This window comes from Bos javanicus, chromosome 24 (genome assembly GCF_032452875.1).
Source record: "Bos javanicus breed banteng chromosome 24, ARS-OSU_banteng_1.0, whole genome shotgun sequence".
Taxonomy (NCBI): Eukaryota; Metazoa; Chordata; class Mammalia; order Artiodactyla; family Bovidae; genus Bos; species Bos javanicus.
Window position 1 is genome coordinate 20,463,549 of NC_083891.1, and position 18,014 is coordinate 20,481,562.

At 45.7% G+C, this 18,014-nt stretch overlaps 1 protein-coding gene across 10 annotated transcripts in view; it reads right to left on the reverse strand.

The window, feature by feature from the left end:
* Positions 1-18,014, reverse strand: part of FHOD3 (formin homology 2 domain containing 3) — a 521,499-nt gene that overhangs the window by 62,747 nt on the left and 440,738 nt on the right. For all 10 annotated transcript variants that reach the window (XM_061400414.1, XM_061400417.1, XM_061400421.1 and 7 more), the window contains 2 exons: positions 17,218-17,508; positions 7,393-8,273 (listed from right to left, as the gene is read on the reverse strand). In XM_061400414.1, the coding sequence (XP_061256398.1) occupies positions 7,393-8,273; positions 17,218-17,508 (1,172 nt within the window). The remainder of the gene's footprint in view (positions 1-7,392; positions 8,274-17,217; positions 17,509-18,014) is intronic.

The window sequence follows — 18,014 nt, forward strand, 5'->3', positions numbered from 1 at the left end:
ATGAGCATTCAGGCAGCAGTTAGGAAAAGGGGGAAAGGAAGACTTTAATGCTAAATAGTAGTCCTTAAACTTAGAGGCTAATTTAAAATCTCACACTAGAATCTCAGGAAAGTCACGTGAGGCAAAGGATAAGAAAATCAATAGCATAAAAAATGAAGACCTGTCAGCACAGCACAAAAGTACATTCTCCCCTGTTGCCCTGGGTCTACTCAACAACCCCAGGAGGTCAGGCCTACAGGCTCAGGCCTGGCTTCTCCACCACACCCCACCCATAATCAAAAACAGGCTCAGAGAAGTTTACTGACTTGCTCAAAGTCACACAGAGGTACAGTCCAGACCAAATGACATTTGAAATTGCAGTAGCAAAGCACACAGACCATTGAGAAGAAAGAGAGAGTCTTTTTCAAAAAATGGCAGGCTTTCAAAAATTCCCAAGGGAAGAAAATGAAGAAGTGTCCAGAGTGTGAACTTGAAAGTAGCCAAAACAAAATGGAATCTGGGGATCACAGCAGCCCTGAAGGGCAACTGAAAATATCCAGAGCAGCAAAGCACTCAGGTGGGTCAACTGGGGTCTCACCCATTCCCACCCTGGCGGCCTGGGCGAGTCACTGCCCCACTCTGTACCCCCTGTTCTTTCTGGGACCCAGTTTCCCAGGGTTTGTTAGGAGGATGAAATAAAACAATGGATGTAAATCAGTGAGAGAAACACTCAGCCTCTGGTAAGCATGACAGAAGCGTCTGCTAGGACTATTAGAATAGTATGACTGAGACTTCCCTGGTGGTGCAGTGTAAAAGAATCTGCCTGCTTGCCAATGTAGGGGACATGGGTTCAATCCCTGGTCGGGGAAGATCCTACATGCCGTTGAATAACTAATCTTGTGGGTCACAACTACTGAAGCCCTAAAGCCTGTGCTGCACAAGAGAAGTCAGGCAACAAAGAGAGGACCCTACTCACCACAACTAGCAAAAGTCCGAGCAAAGCAATGCAGACCCAGCGTGGCCATAAATAAATGAATAAAAAAAAAATAGTATTATTGGTATGGATACATGTAAAGTACTTAGGCTAATACCTGGAAAATAGTGCTTTAGCTCCTTTCACTATTGGCTCTTTTGTAAAAAATCATTTTTAACCTAATGATATTATATTTTAAAAATATATGGTTTATCAATGCATGTTTTTCATAACTAACACATGTACTACACTTACTGACGAGAGGCACCTAGGTACACGGGAGTGTCAGATCAGAGCAGTGTCCCCACCCCAACAGTGATAATTCCAGGGGACAGTGTAGGGACTTGGTTCTCAATTTAGCCTCCAGGGCTGCTTCCCAACATGGGCAACTCACTCGGAGCTTCCTGAAATGAACTCACGGATGCTCATGAGAGTCTGCACAGACCCCCAGGCATATGAAGTCCCCGAGTGGGAAGCAGGTCCAGTGAGTGAGTTATCTGGAGTGGTTCTGAAGGTCTCCTTGCAGAGGAGATGGTAGGGAACGACTTGCTTTCTGTTTTCAAGGAGGAGAATATTATGGTTATTTCCACATGCTAAATTCCCTCTAGGCCAAAGACTGGACTCCAGGACTAATGGAAAGGGGGCATTCTGGAGAAAAGAACAGGACAGTCTCCTTCTGGGCCAGGAGACTCGGCTGCCTCCATGGCTGAGGGCAGAAAGGGCAAACACGGACTCACCACCTCCGACTGGGAGGAACGCAACGTCACTCACCTAAGGAGGAGACATGGCCGATCAACCTACTGACATTTTCTGAAGGAAAACCAGGAAATGTGATGTATTTAGGTCAGTGCTTTACAATTGTGGGGATACAAGGGGCACTTTTAAAGAACAGTGATGCCTGGGTTCCATCTCAGAGGTCCTAACCTCCTCGATCAGGAGTGGGCACAGAGGTCTAAAAGATGTGAGTGTGACCAGAGTCACCAACTTAGACTTGCAAAAAGTCTTAAGGCTTGAGACGGGATTGTTGGGTGAGTAAAAAGTTGTTCTTTCAGAAAGAAGAACACAATTTAAAAATAGGAAATGAAAGGCAGGGATCGGAGAACATTTCTTAGGATATAAAAACAGAGCTCCCCCCACTCCCCCATCCCTGTCATTCAAAGATGCAGCAAGGTCTGATCTTGCTACTTTCATGAATGATGTGGGATAATATCCCCACAGCTAAAGATGATGCAGGAAGTTTTCACTGATGCTAAAAGGAGTCTGAGATGCCCAACTGATGTCAGGGTCATCCCAGCCCTGGGAGCTGAGCTGTCAGTGACTGAGAAAGCATCCTTCCACACCTGAGGGTTAATGAGCTCTGCGAGGCTCTGGGGTCAAGCACAGTGGGCTCCCGAAGACACGGTACACATTGGGCCATTGCTAACCCCATGCAACCGGATCATGGGTGTGGTACTTGGAAATAAAAACAAAACCCTGCTCCATCTCTGCACACAGCCCCAGGGCTTCTGCAGTGGCATGCCATGATAAAGACGGCTAAGGTCCAGAGAAGGGCCACCGTGAAGGCACAAACTTCCACGTGGGGGGAGAGGACGAAGCAAGCAGAGTAGGGAGGAGAGCTTGGGCAAAGATCATGGAGGCTTGCAACCCAGGCAGGTGGACAGGGCTTGCCTTCCAAAGTTTTTTGAAATGCTGCCATGGAGGATCACAGCTTTGAGTTTTTAAAGAGCAATTTTACTAGCAGTAAAGGATGCGGTTTTAAAAAGTGGATATTCAGCACACAGAACTTATCATCCCAGAGGGTGCAGTAACTGAAAATAGAAACTGGGATAAGGACATGATTTATTAAGAGAACTCAGAGTCTTGGAGAATACTGCTAAGTTTGAGAGTATTTCCATGAAAGGCGACCGACCTCTCAAAATGCTTGTCAGCATCACTGTCACAGACCCCAGGGCTGGCTCAGCGAGGCACGAGTTCTAGAAATGGGAAATCATCCCTCCTCACTCCCTGCTAACTGCCAAAAGGGTGACGCCACAGGATATTTTCAAAACTGCCCGTTGAGAAAGTGTCCATGACAGTGATGCCTCAATACAGATATCATAACAATGTGACTGCTATGAAATTTTCCCAAGTTCTGTAATGAGGGAGATATACGTGGGAAAGCATGAAGGCAAAAGACAGAACAACAACAAAAAAGCCATGAAAGAGAGTATGAAAGTGAACATCGCTCAGTCGTGTCCGACTCTTTGCGACCCCATGGACTATGTAGTCCATGGAATTCTCCAGGCCAGAGTACTGGAGTGGGTAGCCGTTCCCTTTTCCAGGAGATCTTTCCAACCCAGGGATCGAATCCAGGTCTCCTACATTGCAGGCGGATTCTTTACCAGCTGAGCCACCAGGGAAGACCAAGAATACTGGAGGGGGGGGCCGTCCCTTCTCCAGGGGATCTTCCCGACCCAGGAATCGAACTGGGGTCTCTTGCATCGCAGCCAGATTCTTTACCAACTAAGCTATCAGGGAAGCCTAAATAAAAGCTGAAAAACCTTTAGTTAGGAATAACATTTCTGTGGAACTGGCCAGAACAGGTTTGCTTATTGGTAAATTTAGGAAAAAAAAAAAAGTTAATTTCCCATATTGGTTCTTTGAGTCTTTACAGCAAAGGCCAACCATCAAACAGTTACATTTCCAATGTTACTGTAGTTTATCCAGTACCCTAACTGAGAGACTTTTGAGAGGTGAAGAGAGTGCTCTTAATAATTCCACTGGGACTGCCGCATACATGGGGACCATCTTAGATAAGGATGGTCCCAAAGTTGGGCTTGGAATTTTCAGGCAGAATTCAGGTTTTCTGAGGGTGCTGTTAAACAAAACAACATTCCCTTATGACCTGAATTTGCATAAAGAGTAGGAAGATTTTCTTCTCTTCTCTGCAGAATAAAACAGAGGTGGGGCAGGGGTGAAGTCAACGTGGAGAATGATGGTGGGCGCAATGCTCCCCTCACTGGAGCTTTATTTTTCACTTTAAATCAATGGTTCATAGCTTTGGTTGAGTCCCGGGGGAGCCTTTCAAAATAACTCGGCCTGGGGCTTACCCCAGACAAAATAAATCATCTCTGGATTTTCTTAAAAAGTCACTGCTAGTAGTTTATGAAATGGTTTGAAACTTCAAGGTAAATAAAGTCGAACAAATGTCTCCAAATCCATTCCAGAGGCCCCTCCCCAGGGTAAAGCAACGAACTCAGGTGAATAAGACAGCCATGAGTCCCCAAAGGTGAAGCCAGGTCCCTTCTTCCTTCTGGGCCCCTCTTCTGCTCCACATCTTCCGTGGTCTGTCTGGATCCAGGGATATAAAAGCTGCCCTTAGGAAGGAAGAGGGACTTGGCTGCCCTAGATGAGGCATACGGCTTGGAAGCCCACTTCCTGGGGCTTCTTGGGATGATGTCAAGTCCATGGAGGGTAATTCCCCATCCCCAGGGGTTTTCTGCCCTGATATCCAATTCTGGGGTCGTTTTAACCATCTCTTATGCCATTCTCCACATCTTAGACCAACAGCAAAAACACAATATGATGAAATGTAGTACAAAATTTCTGTCTTTCTCTATAACGCATAATTAAAGCTATCTTATTAAAAAGCTATACATATAGTCTCCAGGCAAGAATACTGGAGTGGGTAGCCATTCCCTTCTCCAGGGGATCTTTACCACCCAGGGATTGAACCCACATCTCCTGCACTGCAGGCAGATTTTTTACTGTCTAAGCCACCAGGGAAGCCCATATGTATATATAAACATATACATATAAATGTATGTATGTATATTACCTGCTGAAAAAGAAAAGTAGATCCAGTTCTAGAAACTATTTGGAAAGGAAATCACAAAGCACATCTCTCTGTTCTTATCATCTCCATGAGGTGGTCACCCCAGCCTTGGATCTGGCACACGAATCCCTAGGGGATGACTCAGATGGTCACCACCATGCCCTGCAACACTGGTCTAGTGTAAGTTTTCTGATGGAAAGTACAACTGATTCTCTTTGCTCTGTGCTGCCCTGTGAAGCATATTTTTTTTTGATGCACTCTATTGTTCTTAATGGAAAACTTCTCATGAGCCAGAATCTGGAAGTAGCTATTTACAGCTGAGTTTTATGAACATCATAGTCAAGAATTAGAAACAAACGTCACGTTGGTTATAGCTATACTAGTCCATACAACAGATTCAACTCTCCAATTTGCATCCTCACCATTTGTAATATTTGTAAATAGTCTCTGCTCACATTTTCTAGCTATCTCCACCCCAAAATGGGCTCCTGGGTCCCACTGCAGAACATTCTGGAACCAGGTAAATTTTCAACATGCTACTTTCCTCTTATGCTCTCACTTTATAAAAACTAGGTGAACCTTTGTAGCTGGGCAATACAGGTTTTTAAGAGGTCACCACCTACTTCAAGAAAGAACTGAACTCTGGGCCACTGAGAGGGTGCCAACCAGGCTCCCGTCACTGATCACAAGTAGCACCAAGAGAAGAAGTTGGGGAGGTGAGCCCATCTGGGGTCTTCTCAAGGAAGCTTTTCACTTTGTCATTTCTTTAGTAAAAATAAAGTTGGAAAAATGAAGTTGGAAGTGCCTTCATTGCCAACTGGGACTCTTTAATTTCTCACCCCCTCAACCCCAAGTCAAGAGCTGGCAACCTCTGAGGCTAAGGAGCAACCAGGACAAGCCCAGGGGGTCCAGGCAGCCAGAGGGGCCCACGTGGGAAGGAGTGGGATGAAGGAGACGGGCCAACCAGATCAGCGGGAGCAAGGGCACGTCCTGGGTGATCCCAACAGCTGTTTTAACCACGCCAGGCCAGCCTTCTCCCAAATGGCAGGTCTGATGGTAAGAGTGGAAGGGGCCACGTGGGTGGCTCATCACCACACGTGACCAGTCCTGGAAGTCAGGACACAGAGACATGGAGAGCAATAGCACTTCCCATGGCATGGTTTTCTAGAGAGAACAAGAGGGTTCTACTTACAGTTGGGGGAAAGGACTGCCTGGTATGGCTTTCTATTTGGGATCTTGGCAGTTGGATTTGTAAACAGGAAAAAGCTGGAATTCTGACTTGGGGATGGGGTGGGGCTGGAAATGGTTCAGATTCCCATCCTTGTTGGAACTGAGCAGACATTAACTCAAGGGTAAAGGCCAACTCGGAAAGAGCAGCAAGTAGGTCCAGACCCATCTCCCCCACCCCACCCCCGACCCCATTACAGGTTTTAACAGGAAGTCCACCTTTTAGAGCTCCCGGCCTAGCCTTTCAGCATCACACATGGTGACAGGCACAAACTCCATCCTCAGGTTCTTCTCGAAAGGATACTCCTGTCCCGAGGAAGCCTGCACACACTGATTCCAAATCAGAGCCTGGCCGGCAGATCAAGGAGCCCAACTCAGACAGCTTATACTCATCCAAAATGATGCTAAACGGAGCAACCCATGGAGCCAAAATTAATTCACAATAGTAAGTTCCAGCATGTTTACTCTAAACTATCCTTTGAAAAGTGTTTTCTCTTATTTCAGGGCCCTGAGAAGACAGCCTTAAACCTGTTTTAAAACTGAAATATACTCAGGATCACAAGAGTTATTTTTTTAGATCAGTTCTTTAAGATAGGTAAAGGAGACCCTAATAATGCAGTGAATCATCAGAAATAAAATCTGTGATCCAGGATCACACAGCCTTTTCATCAGTGCTCCTTAGTCATGACTTTATCTTTGATACCCAATAACTTCATATACAAAGCTCTTCATTTATAAAAGTAGATAGAACATCTCTGTTAAAGACACTACACCAGCAATGCCCTCAGGGTTCTCAAACATCTATGAGAAATAAGAAATCTAGATACACGTATAATGTTTACAGGATGCCAACTATATGGCTGTATAGTAGCATCCAGATAGTGGTAGCAAGTTGACTCAGCCAGGGGATTAGCTGAAGAAATGTCCCATAGCCTACTGTCTTACAGCTGAGGTTTAAACCACTATCAACCATAAACAACAAATGTGAGCATGAATAAACACATCCACAGGATGAAGTCATTGTGTTTGATAAATTAGCACGTCTACTTTCCTCTAGTGAATGTCAACATTTGCCGTCAGGCTATGCTAACAATCCCTGGGTAAACACTGTTGTTTTTTTTTTCCTCCAGGTTATTAGGTTCTTGGAAAGCTACTTGCCTATCGATGTTAATAAGTTGCTAGCTTTGTTAGCAACAAAAGGTCCCTTACTCATTTAGCTCACACCTAACGTTTGACACAGGGTACTGGATGAAAAGTCAAATTTTTATACCAACTGCCTTTTTAAGCAAATTAGTAAGAGCAACACGAAGGGCATTTTATGTATAACAAAACTCTCCGTTCTATCCAACATCTGTAAGTAACTCAGCAAATGAAGAGGCATGCTGGATGCAAGCGATACCTTGGAGACGGACAGTTCCTTCGATTTAGACTCAAACAGGTGCTCCAGCTTGGAGGTGTCCACCTTAATGGGTTCCAGTTTCGACCACAGGAATTCTCTGCAGCGGCCATTGTTCTTACACGGCCACTCAAAAGGCCGGACTTCGTTCCAGAATAGACGGATGGTCTTCTTTTTCTTGGTGAATGCCGGTTGACCCCTGGGTATCTGGGGCCACCCTAAGCCCTGAGGAGCGTTGAATACTGGAGGGGGAGCCAATAAATTACCGGGGACTGGAGGGGGAGGCACGCTGTCCAGCAGGGGCGGAGGGGGTGGGGGCGGCAGACCCAGAAAGGTGGGTGGGGGCGGGGGAGGCGGCCCTGGGGCCTCCGGGTGACCCAGGTCCACGTCCAGGACGTCAATGTCGTCCTCCTCACCCAGGTCAGTGAAATCCATGTCCTGGATTCTGAGCTCCCTGGGATTGGCCATGAGCTGGTCCCAGATGTAGTCAGATTCCGTCTTGGGCTGAGCTGATGTCTTCTCTGCGACCTTGTCATTGGGCTCTGCGTCAGGGGAGATGGACCCCCTCCCTAGGTCCCCGCTGTTGAATTTCTCTGCAAAGGCTTTCACACTGCCCCTGTTGTCCAGACAACCAACGTCCACCCTCTTGACGCTCTCATCCTGGGCCAGGGAACTGGCCTGCAGGGTGGATATTCTGCTGGCCAGGCTGGCTACCGCCTCCGCCCCTTGCGCGGTCCTTGCGGCCTCGCCCTCCCCTTTCTCCTCGTCATCCGTGGGCTTTCTGTTATGGGCATACAGCATGTCCAGCATGAACCGTTTGCTGGTGAGGATGTCGCCACACTGCTCATTTACACTGGCATCCTGAACACCCGCAGACCACAAACCTGAAAGTACACAAGAGAAAAAAATGAGAACATCACACCGGTCTCAATACCATGAGAGAACTAACCAGGCAACACGTGGGCATTTCACACAGGAGCAATCAGGAAGACCCAGAAATGAAGCAATGGAAGAGAAAGGTGGTCACGGTTGACAAGATGCTCTTGATCAAAAGAGATGCTGTGTTGAAGGGCTGATGGCCCACTCTAGGGACCCAACACTCTCGTAGGGCTTGTGGCTCTGGCCTAGGCTCATGGGAAAAAATTTCCTCGCCTTTTCTGCCCACCCATGATAGCTGGTCAGGACCCACTCAGGGCAACTGCCCTAACTACACACAGGGAGGCAAGGAAATGCCCTCTCACCCATGGCAGGTACTTAAAAGGCTGTAGAATTACTTCTTTTTCTCCCTACTCCACCTCTGCACCAGTGAATCCAAACACTCCTGGAGAAACGTGCAGACCGTACCACTGGTCATACGGCCACCAGTCTTCAGGAGACCCTTAATGCTGCCTGGCGGCCCCATCCATGACCTCTCTTAGATGGCTTTCCATACACCTCCTCTTTCCTCTAGGCTCCCCTACTCAACTCATCCTCTGCAAGCATCACCTTGCTTTCTGTTTCAAAAACTTAATAGACAAAGTCAGAGCTCTTCCAGGGCCTCCATTCTGCCTCCACTCACCCACCTGCACCTGAACACTGACGTTTGTCCTATGACTACTGATCCCCTGTCCTCTAGTGGGACTCATCCGCTCCCATGATTCTCCATCCTGCGTCTCCCATGCTCCTCCCACTAGGTCTTCCCACTGGGATATAAACACAGTATAATTTTACCCATTAAATGAAAACAAAAAACCTCACTTGATTCTACTTATCTCTCCAGCTATGATCCAAATTTTCTCCTTTCTTTTTTTTTTTTATTTTTTTTAAATTTTACTTTATTTTTAAAGTTTACAATATTGTATTGGTTTTGCCAAATATCGAAATGAATCTGCCACAGGTATACATGTGTTCCCCATCGTGAACCCTCCTCCCTCCTCCCTTCCCATACCATCCCTCTGGGTCGTCCCAGTGCACCAGCCCCAAGCATCCAGCATTGTGCATCGAACCTGGACTGGCGACTCGTTTCATATATGATATTATACGTATTTCAATACTATTCTCCCAAATCATCCCACCCTCTCCCTCTCCCACAGAGTCTTTTAAAGTAAAGCTGCGGGGGGAAGGGAGAGTTAGGGAGTTTGGGAAGGTCATACACACACTGCTATATTCAAAATGGATAACCAACAAGGACCTATTGTAGAGCACATGGAACTCTACTCAAACTTACTGCCAGCCTGGATGGGAGGGGAGTTGGGGGGAGAATGGATACATGTGTATGTATGGCTGAGTCCCTTCAAGGTTCACCTGAAACTACCACAATGTTGTTCACCGGCTAAAAAGTGAAAAAATAAGTGAAGTCGCTCAGTTGTGTCCAACTCTTGGCGACCCTATGGACTGTAGCTTACCAGGCTCCTCCGTCCATGGGATTTACCCCAATACAAAATAAAAAGGTTAAAAAAACAAACAAAGAATAAAGCTGCATATAAGAGTTGTTTTGCTGTTTCCAATTTCTCTCTTTATTCTCTCTGGAACCCAGTCTAAAGAAGTTTGTGCTCTGTTTCAAAGATGCTCCTTTCTGGGTGACCTATGACCTTCCTGTCGCACTAGACGCAGCTGTTACCCTCTCATCTTTGACTCACATCCTTCTCTCGGCCTCCCGGACACTATTCTCACCTGGTTTGCTGCCTTCTCTTTGGCTGCTCCTTCTCAGTCTCCTGTGTTGGTTCCTCCTTATCTTTAACCTTTAAGTGTCTGTGGACCTCTTCTCTCCATCTACACTCCCTTTCCTAGCCTTCATCTCATCCAGTCTCAGGCCTTTAAATGCCATCTTCTGCCCTCAGTCCCATCCACTCATCCAACCTGCTTCTCCTGCAGTCATTTCTGGCCTCAGTTGCAGCCACTTCATCCATCCTTCATCCATCCAGTGTAACTGCTGCCAATTCCAAAAGCCTCAGAGTCATCCTTGACTTTTTATCCTGTTCTTTCATCCCACACAGCAGAGTCCTGTTAGTTTAATCTTCACGTTGCATCCAGAATCCCATCACTTTTCTCATCACTACTCCTGCCACAACCCCAGTCTGAACTAGCGAGGTTGCTTGCCAACAAGGGAGCATCCAGCTGATCTCAGCTTCCACGCTCGCCCCTCTACAGTGAGTTCTCAACCCCAGAGCCACGTGACGTTTTGCAATGTCCAACTTATCTTTCTGCTCTAAGTCTGCAAAAGGTGCCACATTTCACCGAGACAAAAAGCCAGTGACCCGTCAGTGTTCACAAGCCATGCGTGATCCCACCTTAATTTTTTTTCTCCCCCTCTCCTACCACGACCTCAGCCACTGCCGCCGCCCCAGATATACACACACGAACCTCTTCAGCAACAGCACTGACCTGACATTCCTAGAACTCACCAGGCGTTATGTGATCCAGCCTCAGGACCTTTGCCTCTCCTGGGGCAATCCCAGTTAATCACACAATTTGCTTCTCAACTTCCTTTCGGTTTTAGCTCAAATAGTGTCTTCCCAGTGAAATCTTCCCCGACCACCTTATTTAAAATTGTGCACACCTCCCTCTCGCCCACAGCTGATCATCTTTTTCTGCTTTATTTTCTACCCGAGCATGTCTTACTGTCTGATCTTCCACACATTTTCCTCTTTGAGTTTATTGCTGCCTTTGTCCCATTATTGGAATGATTATAATTATTTGTTAAATTGTGTTCTTCCTCGGAATGTAAACTCTATAAGAGCAGGGATTTGGGTCTGCTTTGTTCCCCATTGTATCCCCAGCATCTAGGATGAGTGGATGAACAGATAAATGGTCAGGGACGTCATTCCTCTGAGCTTGCTTCCTGAGGTCCAGCAGGGCTGTGCGGTGGGCATTTCAGGCTGTGCGTTCCATCAGACATCCAAGGGCCTCTGTGGCTGCTCATTTGGGGAGGGGGCAGGAGACCTAGGCCGAGGACGTGAGCAGCATGAGCTTTTTCTCTACCAAAGAGCTGGATCAGACAGGCTGGGGGAGGACACTGGTCTCTCCCCTGTGGCTGTGCCTTCATCTGTGAGGAAGCACTTACTGGGGAAGCCCAAGGCCCTCAAGTGCTCTGATTTTTCCACTGTGGTTTTGTCCTCTGTGCTCTGCTCAACAGTGGCCTAAGCTCACCAAACGCCCAACACCAGAACAAGGAGGTTTTGAGTCCTCTTGGAGATTGCCTTCACAAACAAAATACATTTTGATGATAACCACCATCAAAGAGACAGGAGGTGGCATTTGAGGACATGATAGAAAAATCACTACAGCTGCTCAAACAGTCCCGTAAATAGGGAGACTGCTTTGATGCCAGGAAGTTGTGGCAGATAAAGTGACTGAGTCTCTCTCAACAGACCGCCTCACTCTCTCCATTTATTGGGAAATGTTGGCAATTTCTTATTTTGGCAACTAGGCAAAGAGCATAATCAGGTAACATTTTAAATGTTGGCTTTTAAGTTTACTTTCTTCATTCATGTATGTCTTTTATTAAATCATTACGTAGGGTGCTTCTTTGTCCCTAGCAATTTCCTTTGCTCTGAAGTGTACTTCATCTGATATTAATATAGCCCTAATATGGCTTTTCTCTGATTAATGTTGGCATGACATCTTTTCCCAGCCTTTAACTTTCCATCTGCCCATGTCATTACATTTGATATGAGTGTTGTATATAAGAGCACGTGGTTGACTGGTGTTTTTATACACTCTTCAAATCTCTGTCTTTCACTTGCTGTGTTAGGACTCGAGTGTGCCATTTTATTTGTTTTGTTTGATCCTTGTTTCAGTGTCTGTTCCTCCTTTCTTGGTCTTGGGTGGATTGCTTGAACATTTTTTAGAATTTCAATGTGACTTTTTTATAGTGTTTTTGAGTACATTGCTTCATGTAATTTTCCTAGTAGTTGCTCTAGGTATTACAGTATACACACTCCCTTATTTAGTCTATTGGTATTGGGCTTCCTTGGTGTCTCAGTGGTAAAGAATTTACCCGTTAATGCAGGAGATGCAGTTTTGAGCCCTGGGGATCCCCTGGAGAAGGAAACGGCAACCCACTCCAATATTCTTGCCTGGCAAGTCCCATGGACAAAGGAGCCTGGCGGGCTACAGTCCACTGAGTGACAAAGAGTCGGACACAACTCAGTGACTAAACAAAAACAAATTGATGTTTTACTGCTTTGAAGTGCAGAAACCTTACTTCCATCTAGATCCGTTTACTCTCCCACTTTTAAAAATACAGCTGTCTTAAGTATTTCCTCTACATATGCTGAACACCATAAAGCAAATCTAATGTTTGTTTCAACCATCAAATATGATTTAAGAAGCACATGGGTAAAAACATAGCATGTTTGTCTACTCCTATTTTTACCCATTCTGTTTTTCTTTTCTTTCTGGAGTCCCAAGTCATCTTCTATCATTTCCTTTCTGTTCAGAGAACTTACTTCAGCCAGTCTTCAAGGGGAGGTCACTCGTGACAAATGCTCTTGGTTGTTCTTTACTGAGAATGCTTTTATTTCCCCTGCACTGTTAAAGGCCACTTTTACTGTACATGTAATTCATCGCTGACAGTTATGGTCTTTCAGCACTTGACAGATGCTGTACCCCTTTCTGTAGGCCTCCATGATCCAGACAAGAAATCCGCTATCCTCTGAACTGCTGCTCTTCTATAGGTATAACATCATTTTTTTTTGTCTTAAAAAAGTATTATTTGGCTTTAAGTTATCATAAATTTGATTATCTTTTGTCTTGTTGTCGATTTCTTTGGATTTATCCTTGTTAGGATTTGCTCAGCTTAAATTTGTAGGCTTATGCCTTTTGCAAAACTTGGGAAAATCTAAGCCATTATTTCCTCAAACATTTTTCCACACTGCATTCTCTCTCCTCTTCTTAGACTTAGATGAAATGAATGTCAGTTTTACTGACATAGTCCCATAGGTCCCTGAGGCTCCTTTCATTTTTAGTCTATTTTTTCTCTGCTATTCAGATTTGGTAATTTCCACTGATCTGGTTTCAAATACACTGATTATTTCATTTATTGTCTATAATCAAATATAAAGTATGTCAAATACTTTATTTCAGCTTGCATTTTCCAGTTGTATAATTTTCCTTTGGTTCTTTTTTTGAAAATTTCTTTGCTAAGACTTTTTTAATGTATTTCCTGAGAGTTTGTAACTGTTCTCTAAAGCATTATTATGATGACTGCTTTAAAACTTTTGACAGATCACCCCAGCACCTGTCAAAGGTTTTAAAGCAGTCACCATAATAATGGCATCTCTGGATGGTCTTTTTCCATTCAAGATGTCATTGCCCTGCTTCTTGACATGATGAGTGATTTTTGATTATATCCTGGATGTGTTGGGTATTATGGGATAGATTTTGGATCATATTTAACCTTCTCTTTTAGCAGATACTCACCCTTTTAGCTTCCCTGGTGGCTCAGATGGTAAAGCATCTGCCTGCAAAGCGGGAGACCCAGGTTCGATTCCTGGGTCGGGAAGATCCCCTGGAGAAGGAAATGGCAATCCTCTCCAGCAGTCTTGCTTGGAAAATCCCATGGATGGAGGAGCCTGATAGGCTACAGTCCACGGGATCACAAAGAGTTGGACACGACTGAACGACTTCACTTTCACTTTCACCCTTTCAGGGCATAGCTTGTAGGTCTTGGTGCAGGTATGTGTTCAGCTCCCCGCTGGGTCCCACTGTCATCAGGAAGAAGGCTGACTCACTCCCTCAGTGTAGATGGGCTGAAGCCCCTTGACCCCAGCAGCATCTTCCCAGTGGACGTGAAGCATTGACTCCCATTGGCTCACTGTCTCCAAGTGAAGTGAAGGCTTGGTTTTCCACCAGTCCCCACCAATGGCTAGTCCCACCTCCAACCACATCATTCTACCTTGTTTATGCTGGGTGGGGACGGAGGCTTGGCTCCCTCTGGGCCCTCACTGGCACTGAGGACAAGGAGAGTACCGGTGGGAAGAGAGAGAAGGCCATTAGTCTTTCCGCCAGGTCCTCATTAAGTGTGGTCCTATTGCGGTTCAGGTGAAGGCTCAGATCCCCACAGGACCCCACTGACTCGACCCTGCTGGGAGAATTGAGATTCACTTGCTTCTCCCTGCAGGGAATGACTATGAACTCCTCATTAGGCCAACAGTATCCCAGCAGGGGAATGGAGTGCAATCTGCTTCTACTGGGCAGGCGACAGTACTCCCTTCTGAGTCCCGTTGACACTACAGGGTTGAGGGAGGGGAGGGAACTGGAGAGCCATCACCCCTGTTTCCATATGGGTCTGTACAGAAGACTACCTCCTCTTCCATCTTACTGAAACCACTGGATTGGAAGAGAAGTGTGACAGTGGCATAGTTTCCATTAGACCTTGTTGAGGATAGAGCGCTTATTAAGAGCAGCACAGATTTTCTGTTCTGTTAGGCATCACCTTTCCCAACCCTTTGGTTAAGGGAATCAGCTTTCCTTGAAGCTTCACTGCTGTGCTGTTCAAGTCAAAAGATTCCTAGGCAGTCTGCCTCCTTCTTTAGTTACCTATCAGCGTCCTTCTATGATTGGCTGTCCTATTACATCCAGGGTGTTGATGTTTTAGTTGTAAGAGGGAGGAACTGGGAGTAATGGGGCTTCTCCATCTTAGCCTGATACTTCTTCATTCATTGGTGGTTTTATGAGCCCCTATTATGTTCTGGGTCCCCAGCTAGGAAGGACTCACAATGAAAAAGACAGACAACCCCATCCTCACTGCATTCAAGTAGAGACAAAACATAATTTTGGAAGTAACTACAACAAAGTGTAATCTATGCTACAATAAAGCCTCTCATTCTAATGCCAGGCAGTACAACACCAAAAACAAAGAAAAATAAAACCACACACTTGCAGTAAGTTGAATCTCTTTCAAGCTCTACAAATTCATTCTCAAATAATAGCTACAACCATTAGCAAAAACATGGGGAATCACTTTGATTGCCTTTGTGATTTGGTTGAGAAGATTCTGAAAAGCAAGAACTATGAGGACAGAGCTTCCCTGATTCCTCGTTGCTGATGGTGGCTGTGAGCAGTGGGATATTTTAGGAACCAATAACCTACAACAAATAAACATGGCCACATCCCTTAACAGCACCAGACTGAAGGAGAAAAGCCACTGCAAAGCTCCAATTCCTGGACACTACCAGCTTTCGGTAGGAAGTCAATGGTTCTACACTGGGAGTCGAGTCTCCATTTTTGGAAAGTTGTCCTTATTTGGAAGGATATTGGGCAATCTGATCCAAGAAAGTTCTTTGCCCTGGCTTATTTTTACTAATCCAACTTGTTGATATGTTTTAGGCTTGTTAAGCCTAGTTAAGATGAATAATCCTTAAAGCTACTCATAATGCAATAAAACATGATTTAAGGTCAAACTGATCAACACGACTTACCCGACACTCTGTACTGTGACCAAAATTACGTTAAATATGAATAACAGCAAGTAAAATCTGAGAGTATAACTATAATCTGACTTTGAAAGAAATTTAGTATCAATATATGTAATCCTTTTAGTACCCACATATTCAACCAGACACAAGATTTTCAATGCAATGATTCCTAAGACATAAACAAAGTCTTCAAAGCCTTTTCCTTTTCATTGAGACTATATATATTTAATTAAATATAATTATATAATTGTGAAAACTGAAATATTAGACTAAGCCACTGGTTGACAGGTCTCCTGAATGAATTATGGCTTCATTCATTCATTCAATCTTTGTTCACTTGTCCAGGCTGCAGGGAGACTGTATTCTTAATCTGTGAACTAACACATCATGCATGGGTCGTGCCACTGATTGGCAGTCCCTTGTGGAGCCTTGAATCTGTGTCACTGTGTAACTTAATGAAGGCTGCCCCATAAGACATGTCTCCACAGGTAAGGAGTATCTGTCAAGAGAGGTAGCTTCCCGACACCACACACAAGTCATGAGTCAGAACACCAACTTCATGGTATCACACACAAATCATAATTCAAATGATGGGGATGGGAGGGGACATATGTATACCTATGGCTGATTCACATTGTCGTATGGCAGAAACCATCACAACATTATAAAGCAATTCTCCTCCAATTAAAAATTTTAAAAATCATTCAAATGATTATTTGAATCACTTACAATTTCTAGAACCCTCTGTGTCACGTTCCCCAAGTCCCTAATGAGAACTAATATTCCATTTGGTCCCTAAACATAAAGTCACCATCAAACAGGTGAAACTGAATGACCATCAGGCATAATACCAAAAAGGTATGATTCTATAAGAAAAAGCACGTACTTAATATGGAAGAAAACAGTGGTCCTGAGTATATTGTAGAAAATTACCTAAATTACATACTTTCCAGCAGAACCCATCAAACTGACCTCAGCACGCTATGAACTGGCCCTTTTTAAAAGTACTTATACAATTCATTTTACCAAAGTTGCTCTGGTCTGGAATGTTTAGGCACAATGGCTCAACATACTTCACTGCAAAATTAACTCTTTCAAGGGAGCAGATAACAACACGATGTGTCTCTAAATTTAAACCAGAAAACAGGCACACTTACTGTTCACAGTTTAACAGTTAGAAGGAAGCTGAGGAATTTCTCTGCTGGGGCTCATTCCTCAGAAGTCCCTGATGGCCCTTTCCCAGCTGTAAAGTGATGGTGCAGCTGCACGGCAGAGGGAGGGAGCCCATCTTGGGGGCAGGAAGCTGCTGGCTGGCTGAGTGTGGACACGCACCCTCCTCCAGACACGGGGCACCGTCTGGGGAGCGAGCTGGGCCAGCAGGTCAACTCGGAGGCCAGTGAGCCAGGTGCCCTGGGCGGGGCTTCCTCACCTGTGCCCTTGTCCCGGGAGAGCTTGTCCTCCCTGTCCTCCCTCTCCAACGTGCTGCTGGAGGACGAGACGCTGGAGGCCGAGCAGTTGTCACGCTCATTCACGGCCTCATTCTGCCGCTCCTTCTCGCTCAGGGAGGCTCGCTCCTCGTGCTCGGGCTCCAGGGCCCGCTCCACCTCGCTCTCTGCTCCCGCGCTGGCAGGGGCTAGCTCCTGGCCGGCCTCATCGGCCACCTGCCCCACCTCTGCCTCCACGTCTGCCTCCGGTTCAGGCCCAGGCTCCCCGGCGCTGGCTGGGGGAGACAACAGAGGAGATTACAGTAAGGACGGGAATTTCGAGGCAATGTCAAGCGAAAGGGAGCGAAAGGGAGAACAGACGTGAGGCAGGCAGAATTTGAAAATGGCCCTGAGTTATTCAATCAAACACTACAGGAAAGGGGATGGCGGCTGGCATTTGAAAATAGCCCTGGTTATTCAATCAAACACTACAGTAAAGGGGATGGCGGCTGGCATTCGTGTCTTAAGTTGCTCAACCTTACAATACAGAGATCTCTCAGGTGGGCCTGATCCAACCTGGTGAGCCTTTTAGAAACAGAGTGTTTTCTTATTAGCACCAGAAAAGGATGTCAGAGAGATCAGAAGCACACGAAGTATTTGTCCCACCCATGCTGGCTTTTAAGATGGAAGCGCCCATCGACAAGGAATGTGCTGGCCTCTAGAAGCTGAGAATGATTCCTGGCCAACAGCCAACAAGGAACAGGGACCTCAGTCCTGGAGGCACGAGGAACTGAATTCTGCC